This window comes from Penicillium longicatenatum (assembly GCF_028827895.1).
Source record: "Penicillium longicatenatum strain IBT 33135 chromosome Unknown contig_2_segment0_segment0, whole genome shotgun sequence".
Taxonomy (NCBI): Eukaryota; Fungi; Ascomycota; class Eurotiomycetes; order Eurotiales; family Aspergillaceae; genus Penicillium; species Penicillium longicatenatum.
In genome coordinates this window covers 1,499,811-1,514,596 of record NW_026643120.1, presented here as the reverse complement: position 1 = coordinate 1,514,596, position 14,786 = coordinate 1,499,811, and the positions used below count along the sequence as shown (strand labels likewise).

Here is a 14,786-nt window from a genome sequence, read left to right as displayed (position 1 = left end):
AAGAGATCTAGAATCCCATTGTGGTATACTGAATGCAAACAATGCGGGTGACGAGGAATCGAGTAACAGAATACTATAGTTCCGTTCCTCGATTCCATTCAGCCTTCCAATAGATTGCTTTGTCCGAACACAAGTTGATAGGCTTAACGATAGCAGCTTTGATTGGCCAAAATTTTGCCTTCCAAATCTGATAGTAATCACCAGCCACTTGGAAGTAGAGATAACATTGAAATTGATCCAACCCCAAAAAAACTTTCTCACACCATATTTCGGTCAGTAGCAGGCTAGCAGCACTCCAGAAAAATCCCCGGCCCCCCACAAATAAAGTACCGGGGGCGAAGATTATCCCTGCAAGAAACCGAGCATTGACTGCTCAGGCCGCTGGTGTCACTTCACTGGAATCTGCAGCCCCGGGGAAGCTCTGAGGAAATGATCTTCAGCAAAGGCAGATAGAGATTCCATCAATAGTTTGTTGCCTCGTTACAACGCTGCGATGTGAGTCAAGGCTTTGGTTTGCCCTGGGTAAAATTTCCTAGATACATACACCGCGCATGGTGCATTGCATGGCATAAAACTTGGGGACTTGGTTGAACCTTGGAAGTAATGTGTACAGTAAGTTGGGTACCGTTGTAGGTGCCTGAGTAGCTACCTTATTAGAGACACGAATACCGCAAGAACGTACATTCAAGCGTATCCAAGTTCCTGACATATGGACCACAATAATAAGGCACGACCCAAGCCGAGACGGGTGTGACGGCTCCGTCTATCGGTTTATACATCAAATTCCTTCCGTCGGGCCCTTGCAGAGTCTATAACAAGATATCCCCAGATTTCAATGACTGGAAACCCATAGGGAAAGTATTTATCGATTCAACGGGTTTTCTTGAATGGTTGGGGTGCTCGGATGGCGGTGTACGACTTTGCGAGGCATGGCGTCTCCAAAAGCCCCGATTGCTCTAGGGGTCTGTGGACTAATAAATAGAGGGGATCGGCCGTATGAAATGAATTGTTTCTGTATTATCCAGGCTATCAAGTTCCTCGTATCCTTGATTTGTTTTCAACATCCAGCTCCCATTCTTGTTATTATACTTCTATTTAATACTCTATATTCAACGAGGAAAACCTTGCCCAGCATAATTGACTTTTGGAATACGATTCTTTCAAAGCAAAGCACAATGACCTTCAATACCATCGCTATCGCCTCTTCGACCCGAGCCCTCTTTACTTTCACAGAAGAAATGTCTTGCGATCACTCGGTGCAAGATCCGCCTTCACCGCGGCCCTTTCCTCCCAACCCCCCCCCAAGCCCCGCTTAAATGATTATAATTGGGAATTCTATTTTGGCGTTGAGTATAGCAGGCTAATAGGTAATTTTGTTTACGATTCCTCAACCCTTTTCAAGGTATGAGACTAATTCTTACTTAGACCATTTCGACGCATTTTAGTCGCCTGCACGGTTTTTTTTGTCTTCCAAGACATGATGGAGCGAATAATGATGGCATTACCAGTTTTATAGTCAGAGGGTCCGTTTTTGGTGAATGACAAGGATTTCGAGAAGAGACCCATAGGTAAACTGGGCAGTGGAATACGTTTTAATGAGCCCGGTTTCCATGCTGTGGCATTTTAGGATGCAAAGCCTCATCAGAACAAGTTAAGAAGGACTAGTATACCGAGGAAGGTGCGGAATTGCATTCGGTTCATGACAGAAACCAATCACCTTTTAAGTAGAAACAAAGATACTTGCAAGAATTGGCGCCAAAGCCCTCGAACTACTAGGAATAGATTCGATACCTCAGCAGGAAGATTAAATCAATGAAATCACATAGTTAAAGTAAAAGAAATAGCGCCTTCTGAAAGCCGCGCCACTAGACCAGATTTCATGTATAATAATTCGACAAAATCATTTTAATAACACAAGGAAACTCAAGAGGTATGAGGAATGAAATCACAGCAAAGCGAGAGCAACCGCACTGGTAACGCTCAGACCCATAACGGCCCAGCCAGAGCGGATGATGGCAGGGTTGGTCAGGGCACGACCCAGATCCCAGGTCAAGTGGCGGACACCGTTCATGCAGTGGTAGGTGAAGGGGAGGGCCAAGGTGGTCTTGAGCAGGATCTTGGCGGCAACGGGAAGAGCACCCATGGAGGCAACCATGGAGGCAGACTCAAGGTGCCAGCCGAGAGTGGGCGAGTAGAGGTAGGCAGCGGCCCACAGATAGAGAGTGCCGGAGAGGGCGACACCGGAGATACGGTGCAGGGAGGAACCGATCCAGCCGATCTGGGGCTTGTAGATGGACAGGTGAGGAGCAACAGGGCGGTTAAGACGCTGTTTAGCCAGGATCTGGGTAGGGTCCTCAGTGTTGGAGGTAGAAGTGACGGGTCTGATATTGCTTCGGGTTAGTTTTAAGGATCGGGATTGCGAATGACGTATGGAGTCCGTGGGGTTGCCAATCTCAGAATGCGGAGCATGGTCTCGTGGAATATGGCAGGGTGCCTGGATGCAAGAAAACTGACCTCTTCTGGACGTTGCCGAGCGCAATGGCGGCGGGAGAAGCGCGCATCACCATTGACTGCATGAGGTTCGGCTGTTGGACGGCAACTGCGATTCCGGGGGAAATTGTCAGTCAAATAGGTCATTTCCGGGGTTTCATAGGGTCAGGCAAGACATACGCCGTCGCAGCGACTGCTGGGCAACCTTCTGAGAGAACATATTGCTGTCTGTTGGCGATGTTCTTCCACTTTGTGAAGAGAAGAACGACTATCGCGAATGATCGGAACGGTAACCTCGGGTTTAGCCCGTCACGGGATTGTGAACCGGGAGCCAATGGAAAGTCAGGCAATTACGTCCGGAAGATCCTTCTTCCCGTGAGAATCACGGTCACGTGAACGCTCTCGCTTGTCACCCACTTTTGTCATTCGTGTTTTCTCCTTTCTCTTCTTCTTTTCCTTCTCCACGAGTCTCCGCTCACATTAATGTACCACTTCTTGGGATGAAATTGGTGTCAGCACCCTCTGGTTTCGACATTCTGTCGCGACCTTGAGGGATTTTTGAGATTCGTAGAAGGACTTCTCCCGTCGTTAATCGCCCATTTGGCTCTTTCCATGAGTCCGAGGGGTTTCATATTCAGGGTTACATCTCAATTATCGTAGCAACAATAGCTTGAATGAGCAGGAGCTTGTTAATTGTTCTTCTGGCATGAGCTATGGGCTTGTCTGTCCATTGTAGATAGGATGAGAAATGGGTTCATTTCACGACAATCCTGGGCATTATCCCCAAAAGCTGTTTAATGTGCACTTGTGTTCATCTGCGCATGCTTCGGGGTCCTATGATCATTGATCTAGGTCTGGAAGGGCCTGGATGTAGATCTGGAGTTTTTTGCTGTATAAAGTCCTGAGTCGGATGTTTATCAGCATCACGAGGGCTGCATCACATGCTATTTGGACTCATCCCTCAAGTGTACACATGGAAGAGGTACAACAAAATATACTAGCCATGGGTTGCTTGCTTATAGAATAGTTGTGCAAATTCATTAGTTGATTATTCAAGTTCCTAGGTTGAAAAAGAACTATAATGAGTTGATCCCCTGGGTTCTCCTCATCGGCAACGCTTAAGGTTATGCCGACTAATCCATAAATAAGCAGCCCGCGAACCTCGGCAACTTGCGCCTCCCCCACAGCAGAGGCCCGCGGCCCTTAGTCCGGGGCTCCTTTTATTCTACATTTCTTCTGGGGTAGCAACACCTTTGTGTCTCAATTATTGCGTCTCTCTTCCTTCTATTGAACATAGCATTTCTTTTACAGAGTTTCTGTTGCACCAAGCTATAAACCTCGCATCAGCGCTGCTCCGATTAGATACTGAGCGACTCGCTCTCCGACACGATGCCTTTCAACACTGCCCTGACGCGCAAGCTGGGCATTCGCGGTATGCATGACCCTTCGCATTTCTTCAACATCCGTATACTGATCATCTATAGTGCCCGTTGTGCAGGGTGGCATGCAGTGGGTAGGATATGCCGAGCTGGCCTCGGCTGTCAGTAACGCCGGTGGACTCGGTATTGTATGTCTTGTCTTTGAGTGTCGTGGCTCTCTCCATTATTGAATACTAATATTTGAAATTTGAAATCTAGCTCACTGCCCTCACTCAACCTACCCCCGAAGATCTGCGCAAAGAAATCCGACGATGCCGCACCATGACCAAGTACCCCTTCGGTGTCAACCTGACTCTCCTCCCCGCCCTGGTTCCCCCAGACTACGGTGCTTACGCCCAGGTGATCATCGATGAAGGAATCAAGATTGTCGAAACGGCCGGTAACAACCCGGGCCCAGTGATCACGCAGCTCAAGAAGGCAGGCATTATCATCCTGCACAAGTGTACCACCATCCGGCATGCCAAGTCCGCCATCAAGCTAGGTGTTGACTTCCTGTCCATCGATGGCTTTGAGTGTGCCGGACACGTCGGAGAGCACGACATCACCAACTTCATCCTTCTTAGTCGTGCGCGCCAGGAGCTGGGCGTGCCTTTCATCGCTTCGGGTGGCTTCGCTGATGGACAAGGTCTGGCTGCTGCCCTCGCTCTTGGTGCGGAGGGTATCAACATGGGCACCCGTTTCATGAGCACTGTCGAGGCTCCGATTCACCAGAAGATTAAGGAGGCCATCGTTAACGCGCAGGAGACGGACACTGCTCTTGTGCTGCGTCGCTGGAAGAATACTTCGCGTCTTTTTGCCAACCAAGTCACCAAGGATGCGCTCAAAATTGAGAAGGAGAGCACTACTGGTGAGTTCAGTGAGATTGCGCCGTTTGTGAGTGGCAAGCGTGGTCGTCAGGTTTTCCTCAATGGTGACAAGGACTTCGGAGTAAGTTGCGCATTTCCAATGGTTCCAAGATGAGGGGTTCTAACAATCATATTAGGTGTGGACTGCTGGCCAGGTTATTGGATTGATTCAAGATATCCCAACTTGCGCAGTGCTGCTTGAGCGAATTGAGAAGGAAGCCCTGGAGGCTATGAACCGCACCCGATCTCTGTTCACCGATGCTCCTGCCAGCAGGCTGTGAGGACTTCTCTAGCTTTCATATTCTGTGATTTAACTTGAAGAATAGAACCATTATTTAGCTATATGGAGTTCTGCACTTGTATAGTTGTGATAAGCGATTTTGCTCCTTAGATGTTGGTTTGATATTTTGTCGACGCCCGAGCAAGTAGAGAAGCCTCGGAACCTTCATGATCTGTGGTCGATCCGCCATTATGACTGTAATTTATAGCCAGGAAGCGGCTGCCCATGCCGTGAAATGAGGTCATACGAAGACTCTTGAGGTCTTTCTACGAAGCAAGCTGATTCCTCCAAATACTCGCAATGATTACAAAAGACTGTTGCTTCACAAGCATGTTTTGTCTGAGGATTGTGAGACGGTGAGGGTTTTTGTGGACGATGAGGTCAATTTTCATATCAAAGCCTCATTGAAGGAAACTGTTCTTCATCTACCTGCGATCATTGAGGATATGGAGATTAGAACTGCCTTTAAGATATGATGCTTCTACTTTTGCAAAGGATCATGTGAGCTAGACTCCGGTGCAGATCAGCAGAGACGCTGAGATCACAGGCATTCTTCGCTATCATGGTGGGAAGAGGAAGGCGAGAGAGAAAGCCACAGAGCGCCGAACTGTTTCCGCGCAATAGCCCGCTGAGATCTTCCATGTTACGACATTTCTAGTAACGATTTTAAAGACAGTTGACTTTAGGTTGAACGAGTCAAAGGATCATTGACGGTGATATCACAGCTCAAAACAGACACCGCTATCTCAGGGCTGAAATGTAGGGTTTTGCGAGGAAGAGGTCAATGCATATTCTCAAATGCCGCATTCAAGATCGACATGGCGTAGTGTAGATCCCACGACATTCCGCGAATCGTCTCTACAGTAGCCGCGTAAGAGCATTTGGAATTACAAAGAGTGCATACCTCTATGAAGCCAAATTAAATCACTCAATAATCAAATCACTCAATGACGTGCGCTTCGTCTGGGAGTACTCGTGTTGGCCTCAAGGGGTTGTGGGGCAACCTTGCTTTGCGCCCTTGGGGATCGCCTTGGGAATGCGGGCTGCTGCGTCTGCAATTGGACCTGTTTTGGTTGGCCTGGCAGACTTGCAGAGGCACACTGCAAGCTCTGATCATAAGTACTGTACTCGGTGCATCGCTTGCTGTGCGTGCAGTCGTCTTATTGGTCTTGTCATAATGTGTATTGGGAGTGTTGTTTACTTGCCGGGTTGTACTATATGCAGATGGTCCGATTAACAGGCATCGACTTTATTTCCCAGAGTTGGCTTCTGATTTCAAAATCTTCTTGAAAATTCATATGATATTAATGCACAATCTTGTAAATAGAGCGGGGAACATCAGTGCTTTCTACCTGGATCGATCGGCCGTTTCACAGCATTTGATAGCTCCATCGCCGGATCGATATCAAGATAGCCGAATAATGCGTACGCCTCTTCAAATTCAGATACAATGCAGTAATTTTGACTTCACCCCCCCCCTTGCCCCAGATTTGCCCCATAATTATTTTATCAGTTCTTATTCCCCTCATCTACAACCATCATCCCAAACCGGTGTTCCTACTCTCGCTACAACCCACGTCCGAAGCCCTAAGTTCGTATACAGAGCGCAAAATACATTCACTATGGGCTTCATATCCTCAATAAGCCAATCTATACGCAATAACAAACTCTCTCGGAAACTGTCGGCCTCCAAACCCAACAGACCCCGCTATGAAGACTCCAAAGACCTTATCAAGATTCCTTCAAATACGGGCTCCCTCGCGAGGGCAGATAGTATTGCGTCAACAATTCGTCACTCAAACCAAGACCCTATCATGCCCACCGAGTCCCCGACTCATCGAAAATGCCTCACACCCGCCGATCTGAATTTGCAGACTTTATTCGACAATGCAGAGGCACTAGATCCAGCGACGAGACGTACTGTGAGAGCATTGTCTATGCCAGAATACCCAATTCTCAAAATGGAGACTGTGCAATCACCATTCGATACACCACCGAAGAAGTTACAGGATCCTATTGACACGGATGGGAAGTGGAGTGGGAAGAAGCGTGTCCGTCAGACCACGAGGAGAGTCAAGAATGAGAAGAAAGAGTCGGATGGAATTATTAAGGATGCAAGCGGGAACTCGGGTTCAAAGATCAAGAGGTCTATGACGGGGCTGCTGAAAAAAAGTACCTCATTCAAGATATCAAGATCTTCGTCAAAGACGAGGCGGGTCTCCACTAATCCAAGATGGTTGGGTTCGTCGGTTACGGATGACTATTTGGTGGATGAGAAGGCGGAGCTGAAGTGGCTGGAACTGAATGGCTTGAGTAGCCGGGATACGGAATTTGGCATTTGGAATGAGATTGGATTTGGGCGGCTTTGGTGATTGCGAATTCTTTGGCTGAACGAACATACCATATCTTGCCTTTGTTCAAGCAGAAGTTAACGAGAAGATAGTGGCCTAAATTATAAAGTTGTGTTAGAAACCAAATATAGCGCGTGTAGAGAACCAATGTGACTGAGGAACGTTTTATGAACTGAGAGTCTATAACTTGCCAGCAAGTGGATCCTAATCAAGGATATTGCGAAGGATTGAAAGCAGGCTTTGGAGGACGAGGCCGACTTCATGCTTCTGGTTAGAGCGAGATTGAAAGTGGAAGGAAAGGATCCTAACAGACTGTGTCGACTAGTGTTGTCTAGTCTTCAAATTATTCAAATGGATAACAAATTGAGCCAGAATTCTAATCAATTAAACTTATATATGCGAAGAAAACCGAGCTAGACTGCAGCTAAGAACGGATCCAATGCACAAAACAAGAGGCAAAAGCACCATGCCAAACATCAACGTAAAACAAACAGTCTTCTTTCTCCGAGGTGGTGCCACAAGACACAGTTAATGATACAAAGTCCAGAGGATTACAGGTCGCAAAACTATCCCGAAAAAAATACTAAGCACACCTAAACCCATCCCAGACGATCGATAACAGTCCATCTTCACGGTCATGTCGTGACCCACTGAACCGCAGCCCAGAGGCCCGACATGGCAGCCAATGCTTCTCGCATAGTGCCAGAAAGCACAGTAAGGCGCTTAGAGGATGGAGCCAAGGGCAATGCAGGGAAGGGCAAGACCGACGAGGTCGGAGTTCTGTGATGACGTTAGAAAGAGTCAGGCGTAGATTGGAAAGCGGATTACTCACGGCGCCGGAGGGAGAGTTCTGGCAGCAGGCAATGTTCTGCTTGCACTTCTGGTTGACCAAGTCCTGGATGGGGACGGCAATGAGGATAGGGATCTGGAGATCCAGCTTGGAGCACTGGTCGAAGAGACCAAGACCGTCGGAGCCGGAGCCACCGCCGATCAGGTTGCCGAGGGTGCCACCGAGCATGCCAGAGTTGATGTCGGTGGTGTCACCAGCGTAGGTGGCCTTGTTGCAGCAAGAGAGCTGAGCCTGGTCACCACACTTGGCCTGAGCCTGCTTGACAGTCATGCTGTCAGGAACAGGGAAGCGGACATCGGTGTTGCCCTTGTTTCCAACACCGTTGGCGTTGCCAACGCCACCAGCAGAGGGAGGGGGAAGAGCGGCAGCAAGGCCAGCGAGAGCGAGAACGGCGGAGATGGTGAACTGCATTGTGACTGTGGGTTCGGAATTGAACGAAGGTCTCGGAGATATAAGATTGAGTAAAAAGACTGGACTCAAGAGAAGGGAAGATTAAAGAGTGTGATGCGTGATGAAAAACAGTAGAAGGGGCGATGGATGGACATGCTTTATACACTTCCTGCAGCGGTCTGTGAGCCCCTTCGATCCTTGTTCCTGAGTATGATCAGCGTTTCTTTCTGAGCAATCTCCCCCGGAATGCAACATCTGAGGGAAGATGGATCCACTTTCCAGGGTTTCTCGAGTGAAAGCACGTTCCACAATCTCCTGGTATGGATCTACTGGTTCTTGGGTATGACCTTCACGCGACTGAGACCCCCTGCCCTCGCATTCCTACGTCCTTCATCACTTGTTTGCTCGCCCTGTTTCTGCGACCCACAATTAGGTCACTACTGTATACACCTACTGATTTACTAAGCAATATTGTGGTCACTTCAAAACAAAATACTCGAAAAGCGAGCTGAAATTCAACCATGACGTACACAGAGATAGTAACTTAGTCTATTCAACGGCGCTCGGTCTTGTGTCACTCAACTTTTTCAGCACTAGCAACCGGAAAGTAAACTTTCAAGATCTACAAAGTCCTTCGATCAAGTTGAATGGTTAATGGATGGGTCGATGTGGATAATTATTCCAGTCCCAGCCACCAAACCTCGCAGAACAAAACAAGCCCGGAGCCTTTTCTGGTCCCTGCAGCGCTTCGGAAATTAAGGCATGTTTCCGGCCCTACAAGAGCCTTAGACAAGGCCATGGTCAGTAAACAATAGCCTTAGGCTGGGCATTGGGTCAAAACGCTGTGGAGTGCATGACGCACGGTAAATCATCCTGCAAGGGATTTAATTTGGCCGAATCACAAGGGTCACTCCCGCTCTCCCTGCATTGTTTCACGCCCTTGGACCACGAGCAAAAATTGCAAGTCGCAATGCTATACTATGTATGGGGCTTTCTGGTCGGACATGTGAGTTCGATTTCACAAACAATGGCGTAGGTGGGTTACAGCTGACCGGTGAGCCTAGGCTGACGAGCATACCCTTACCAGTCTATGGTTGCAGTGTTTTGATTTTCGAGTCATCACTCACTATGCTTCAATGTCAAGCAATCTGAGATCCCTTGTTTGTTTACCCCTACCTCAGCTTTGACTAGCAGTTTTCTGCGGTCTATACGTCGTATCGCAAAACCAAGATCCACTTCGTAGGCCAATTTCTTGGAATGATTGAGATGAGATGCAACTTATTCAATGTATATCACAAGGTTTATTTTTGTTTGAGTCGTTTCCGGTTACCTGGGCATATCTACGAGCTCCGACGTCCCAAGGTTGCCCTAGGGGTATTTCCAAATTAGCGTACCTATACTAAACAAAATGAAAGCAGCGTATCTGTTCTAAAGGCGACCCATTTATCTCATGATTTTAGTTTCTACTATACTTATTCCTATATTAGTATCTAGTCGTAGCCAGCGTTCCATTGGCACTGAATAGTATCTAGGATCTTGTCGTGGCAGCAACTCGTCAGCGCAACTGGAGTTACCTATAGACATACATAAATTGCACAAGGCGTATAAATTATCAGATTATATTAAATGTGGCGAGAAAGTTTAGTATTTTCATGGGGCACTTTTAATGTTCTATAGATTAACGAATGTACAAGGTACTGTAATACCCCAAGTTTAATTTGTCTGTTGATGCCGTGATATGGATATATATGGTGCCCATGACCTGCTGTCAACCACCAAAAAATATCGAACCACCCAGCAGGAATTGAACAGAGTCGCACCTTCATATTTAATCACCTGATTATTTCGAAGAAGTTTATTCATCCGCAAACGTCTTAGGTAATCGGATACTTATGACCCTTAAGAATATATTTATTGTATCTCGTTGACGGTACACAGGAACGATTGCGAATGCTAAGATCGAGATGTGTCGACGTCCAATAAGATCAAGGCAGCATTCTAAAGTTCAATACAACGTAGTTATGCTGTATCGGGTTTGATTCGGCTTACAATACCAAACATTGATCGCGTTTCAACCGCTGAATCAGCCTGGATTAGTGGTAAAACACTACGCGTCTCAGATAGCCAGCCCTTTTCAGCCCCCCATATACCCTCAACTAGCATTAAGTGTAAGGGTAGTCAACTGAGTCTTTGTTGTGATCATTCACCATATTCATGAGGATGCGAATATTGAAAAAGCAAACAGGAAAAAACAGTAAAGAAGCTCTTTATCATGACAAACAAAGGAAAACAAACAAAAGAGCATCTTTCAACTCATTCAGTTAGTAGGGCTGTCTTCTAAGGTCGTGTGAACACTGCAATTGTATGTAGTCTATCTTCAAAGTACCAAAGACTCTATGGAGCCTTGAATTATCTATATAAGACTAAAAGTTTACCAACAAAACGCAGATCCAACACTTTAATTCTCACCTTATATCACCCCTTGAACTTGGAACCAACTACTAACTTAAACCACTAGAAAAGGTACATCCGCAGCATCCCATAATGTCTTACGAAAACGACCCAGGAGCCCCGCATATGTGGGTTCATATCCGTTTCAACTCTGCCCGCGATAAAGACAAGACAGACAGGAACCTCCTTGAATATGTCCGTGATGAAGTACTCCATGGAACGACCTGGGAATCGCCCACCTATGAGGTTGAGATCGAATGCATGCTGAAAATTATTAGTGATCCTATCTTATCTATCGAGGTCCCTGGCCCCTTCCCTCATAACAACTTTATAGATCGACTCATAACTTGCGACAAGATGTTGGAGAAGTGGAGCCAGGAGCTAGATAGGGGACTTGGGCTTCCTTTTGACCGACGGGAGCTTTTCAAAGCTCCAGGGAAGTGGAATCATGCCGCGGTTGGTATTGTCTGGGATGAACACAATCAGAACTATCACTCTCACAGCTTCTATGGTAAGACTGTGATTTTTAGGAATGGGGTTGAACCTCTTCGGATAGGTAAAGGACCGGATAGGTAAAGGACCGGATAGGTAAAGGAGGATCACAACCACAACGTCGGTGCTAAACTATGAAGATAGATTGGATTGCTGACCATTTAATTCATATTTCGCCTTCGGAAATACTTTATACACGTAATAGACTCACTCTAATGCGCCAAATGTATTTAAGATACCTGGGTAGTAGGTCCATCTTATAAAGAATCTAGTGGTTTTTTTTTGGTGCTAGTGGCGGGTTTAGTAGTGAGGCATCTGGAAATGTTCGTTGAAATGTCAAGCGGTACTTTTCAATCGTGGGTATCCCTTTCATTCTGTAATTTTTAAATATATATCTCCCAGGGAATCCTGACAATATTCGACTTTCATGGCAATTTTATTGTTAGAAAGCAAGGAGATGCTTCAACTGAGCTCTTATACTTCGATTCCGCTTTAGGCTAGGCGGTGAAGCCAACCTGCGTCTCTGCGCCCCAAACTCCGAAACGCCGATCTTCCAGCGCGTTATTCTCCTGCATTCCACTCAATCCTAGAACGGGCAAGCAGTGCTAACCGCCAGGATGTCTGATCAGTCGCGTGCTTCCCTTAATGCCCAAGAGGAGCGCGCGGGAAGTTTAACCGGCTCGCCGCAAGAGAAACTCGAAACTGCGACAGAAAAGGAACAACACGAGCAGGAACAGGACACAGTGGAACAGAAAGAGGAGGAAGAATCACCGCACAACCAAAATGAAGAAGACACAGCTGCTGCGCCTCCATTACCTGACGAGGTCCCCCCACCACTTCCCGACGAAGCACCGCCTGGCCAGACCAATGACGATGGATGGGAGCCCGTGTGGGATGCCACATCGCAAGCATATTATTTCTACAACCGACTCACAGGACTCTCGCAATGGGAGAACCCCCGTGTACCTGAACAGCCAGCAGCTCCCGACACAGAACCCACCGAGAACCAAGCAGAACCCCCGAGAACAAAGTCGCCTGTGCTTGGTGGATATAACCCTGCTATCCACGGGAGTTATGACCCGACAGCATCGTATGCGCAGCAATACGAAGAGACACAAGACCTGAAAGCACCCGTGGTTGACCCGACTGCCGCTTATGCTGCCGCTGGAACCTTCAACCGGTTTACTGGTCGATGGCAGGCACAGTCGATCAACCCGGAAAACCACAACGACGAGAACAAGTCTCACCGCCAGATGAATGCGTACTTTGACGTCGATGCTGCGGCCAACGCACACGATGGTCGGAGTCTGCGGGCTGAGCGAAGCGCTAAGAGACTGAGCAAGAAAGAGCTGAAAGAGTTCAAGGAAAAGCGCCGAGAGAAGAAGGAGGAAAGGCGGAGAGCATGGTTACGGGATTGAGTGCTGATTCATGTGAGGACTTTCCATTCGCATCATAATCGGGCTTGTATTTGATTATACTCGTCTCAGCTGGGTGTTGGATTCGGGGCGTTTATGGTTGTTTCTACCTTTTTTCTGCCTGGGGACTTGTGCATAGAGGCAATTGTGTCTTCTGACCGACTCATTTTTTTATCCAAACAGCATCTGTATTATTATTCACCTTTTGAGATCCTATGGTTCTTTATTCTGCGTCTTTATTCTTTTCAATCCTGTATTTGTATAGACCTGGTTGAGAACCCCACCGCGGGGTCATGTGACTCCCATATCAAAGTTTCTTCGATAGTGGCGAACATCGGTTCAACAAGATCTACTCGAGGGAAACAGACGCAGAGGTAAGATATATCAATTTCTTTCAGTCTAGCACATGCTTTTTCATGGTTGCCCGCATCAAATACTAGGATCTGTTCGATGTTTTGGCGGATCTAATTGCATCACTGATCAATGCGCTTATCAACGCCTGCGCAAACGGTCAGGATGCTCTGATTCAATCAACAGCCAAAACAAAAGGCCTATAGACTTCTCTGCTATCAATTAACTTCAAACTTCTTTGCTTGTTTTGCTTTTAGATCAGCGTACAGTATTGCGAATCAATTGACTGACACCCCCACTACAGTTCATATAAAATTCTCTTCCCGCTGCAAAAAAAAAAAAACGACCCGCTATTCTATTTGAACAACTTTGCGGCCCAAATCGAAGAAAGAAGCAGCATATTCTTTAAACTTTTTTATTTCGGACTTTGATTCTCTACTAGACATTCATACATCATGTCTGCCCCCAAGTCCACTGTGCCTATTGCACTTTCCACCGAGGCAATTGAAGACCTCATTTACGATGCCCGAGCCGGTGATCTCGAGGCTTTGAATGCCGACATCGCCACCTTGGCTTCGCAGCACAACTGCCCGGAGTGGCAAATCGTAGCATCGGCCATCGATATGGAAGAAGAAAGCGAGGGCGGCACCGGCGCCTGCGTGTTGCACTTCCCTGCCGCGAATGGAAACTCCGGTAAGTTCAAGGACATCTCAATATCACTCTTAAACGATGCAATTTGATCCAAATTACTAACTTCACTACAGAAATTCTCAACGCTCTTCTCCAAAAACTTGCTGGTGCCGATGCGGCGCAGCGCACAGCGTTTGTGAACCACCGTAACCACTCTGGTAACACAGCGCTGCACTGGGCTGCGCTGAACACCCACTTGGAGTGTGTCAAGGCGCTTGTCGAGGCGGGTTCGGATGTTGCTATTAAGAACGACGCTGGCCACGATGCTGTTTTCCTTGCTGAGCGGGCTGCTTGGTCTGCTTCCGCGGAGGAGGTCAAGGAGGATGAGGAGGGCAACCAGGAGATTGAGATGACCATTGGCGAGGAACAGGAGGGTGGTGAGGAGGGTGCTTCTAATGCTGGGGAGATGTCTCCGGGCAGACAGGTTGTTGAGTGGTTGTTGAGCTCAGAGAAGTCGGCTGGTCTGGAGAGTGGTGCCAATGAGGGATCAAGCTCTGCGTGATGCGCAAGATGTGGATGAGTGACTGATTTATGGTTTCATGAATAAAAGTTAAGGATATAGACAATAAAAGCGACTTGATTCTATATGCGATGATATCAACATCTAAGTGTATTGTAGAGAGGGTCCATTTCGATAATGAACATGACCAGAATTTCGAGAAGGAATTGAACCCGAGATTTCGTATCAGTAAAAAGTCTGGAACATTTATGACGTTTTCGTATAATGTACATAAGGTTGTGG

At 47.2% G+C, this 14,786-nt stretch overlaps 7 protein-coding genes across 7 annotated transcripts; 5 read left to right on the top strand and 2 right to left on the bottom strand.

The window, feature by feature from the left end:
* Positions 1–1,945: 1,945 nt before the first annotated feature.
* On the bottom strand, positions 1,946–2,710 carry N7484_003094 (uncharacterized protein; the record flags this gene model as incomplete). Its single annotated transcript, XM_057113514.1, has 3 exons — positions 1,946–2,381; positions 2,515–2,599; positions 2,671–2,710. The coding sequence occupies 3 exons, from the start codon at positions 2,708–2,710 to the stop codon at positions 1,946–1,948; spliced, it is 561 nt and encodes a 186-aa protein (XP_056973654.1).
* Positions 2,711–3,879: 1,169 nt separating this feature from the next.
* On the top strand, positions 3,880–5,055 carry N7484_003093 (NAD(P)H-dependent flavin oxidoreductase; the record flags this gene model as incomplete). Its single annotated transcript, XM_057113513.1, has 4 exons — positions 3,880–3,922; positions 3,975–4,057; positions 4,128–4,856; positions 4,912–5,055. The coding sequence occupies 4 exons, from the start codon at positions 3,880–3,882 to the stop codon at positions 5,053–5,055; spliced, it is 999 nt and encodes a 332-aa protein (XP_056973653.1).
* A 1,621-nt stretch (positions 5,056–6,676) lies between these two features.
* Positions 6,677–7,426, top strand: N7484_003092 (uncharacterized protein; the record flags this gene model as incomplete). Its single annotated transcript, XM_057113512.1, has 1 exon — positions 6,677–7,426. One exon carries the CDS (start codon positions 6,677–6,679, stop codon positions 7,424–7,426), a length of 750 nt encoding a protein of 249 aa, XP_056973652.1.
* Positions 7,427–8,128: 702 nt separating this feature from the next.
* Positions 8,129–8,666, bottom strand: N7484_003091 (hydrophobin family protein; the record flags this gene model as incomplete). The annotated part of the gene is made up of 2 exons (XM_057113511.1): positions 8,129–8,185; positions 8,238–8,666. 2 exons carry the CDS (start codon positions 8,664–8,666, stop codon positions 8,129–8,131), a joined length of 486 nt encoding a protein of 161 aa, XP_056973651.1.
* Positions 8,667–11,189: 2,523 nt separating this feature from the next.
* N7484_003090 (uncharacterized protein) lies at positions 11,190–11,652 on the top strand (the record flags this gene model as incomplete). The annotated part of the gene is given in 2 exon segments (XM_057113510.1): positions 11,190–11,607; positions 11,627–11,652. The coding sequence occupies 2 exon segments, from the start codon at positions 11,190–11,192 to the stop codon at positions 11,650–11,652; spliced, it is 444 nt and encodes a 147-aa protein (XP_056973650.1).
* A 553-nt stretch (positions 11,653–12,205) lies between these two features.
* On the top strand, positions 12,206–13,006 carry N7484_003089 (WW domain-containing protein; the record flags this gene model as incomplete). The annotated part of the gene is made up of 1 exon (XM_057113509.1): positions 12,206–13,006. The coding sequence occupies one exon, from the start codon at positions 12,206–12,208 to the stop codon at positions 13,004–13,006; it is 801 nt and encodes a 266-aa protein (XP_056973649.1).
* An 803-nt stretch (positions 13,007–13,809) lies between these two features.
* On the top strand, positions 13,810–14,546 carry N7484_003088 (ankyrin repeat domain-containing protein; the record flags this gene model as incomplete). The annotated part of the gene is made up of 2 exons (XM_057113508.1): positions 13,810–14,047; positions 14,119–14,546. The coding sequence occupies 2 exons, from the start codon at positions 13,810–13,812 to the stop codon at positions 14,544–14,546; spliced, it is 666 nt and encodes a 221-aa protein (XP_056973648.1).
* Between the last annotated feature and the right edge of the window lie 240 nt (positions 14,547–14,786).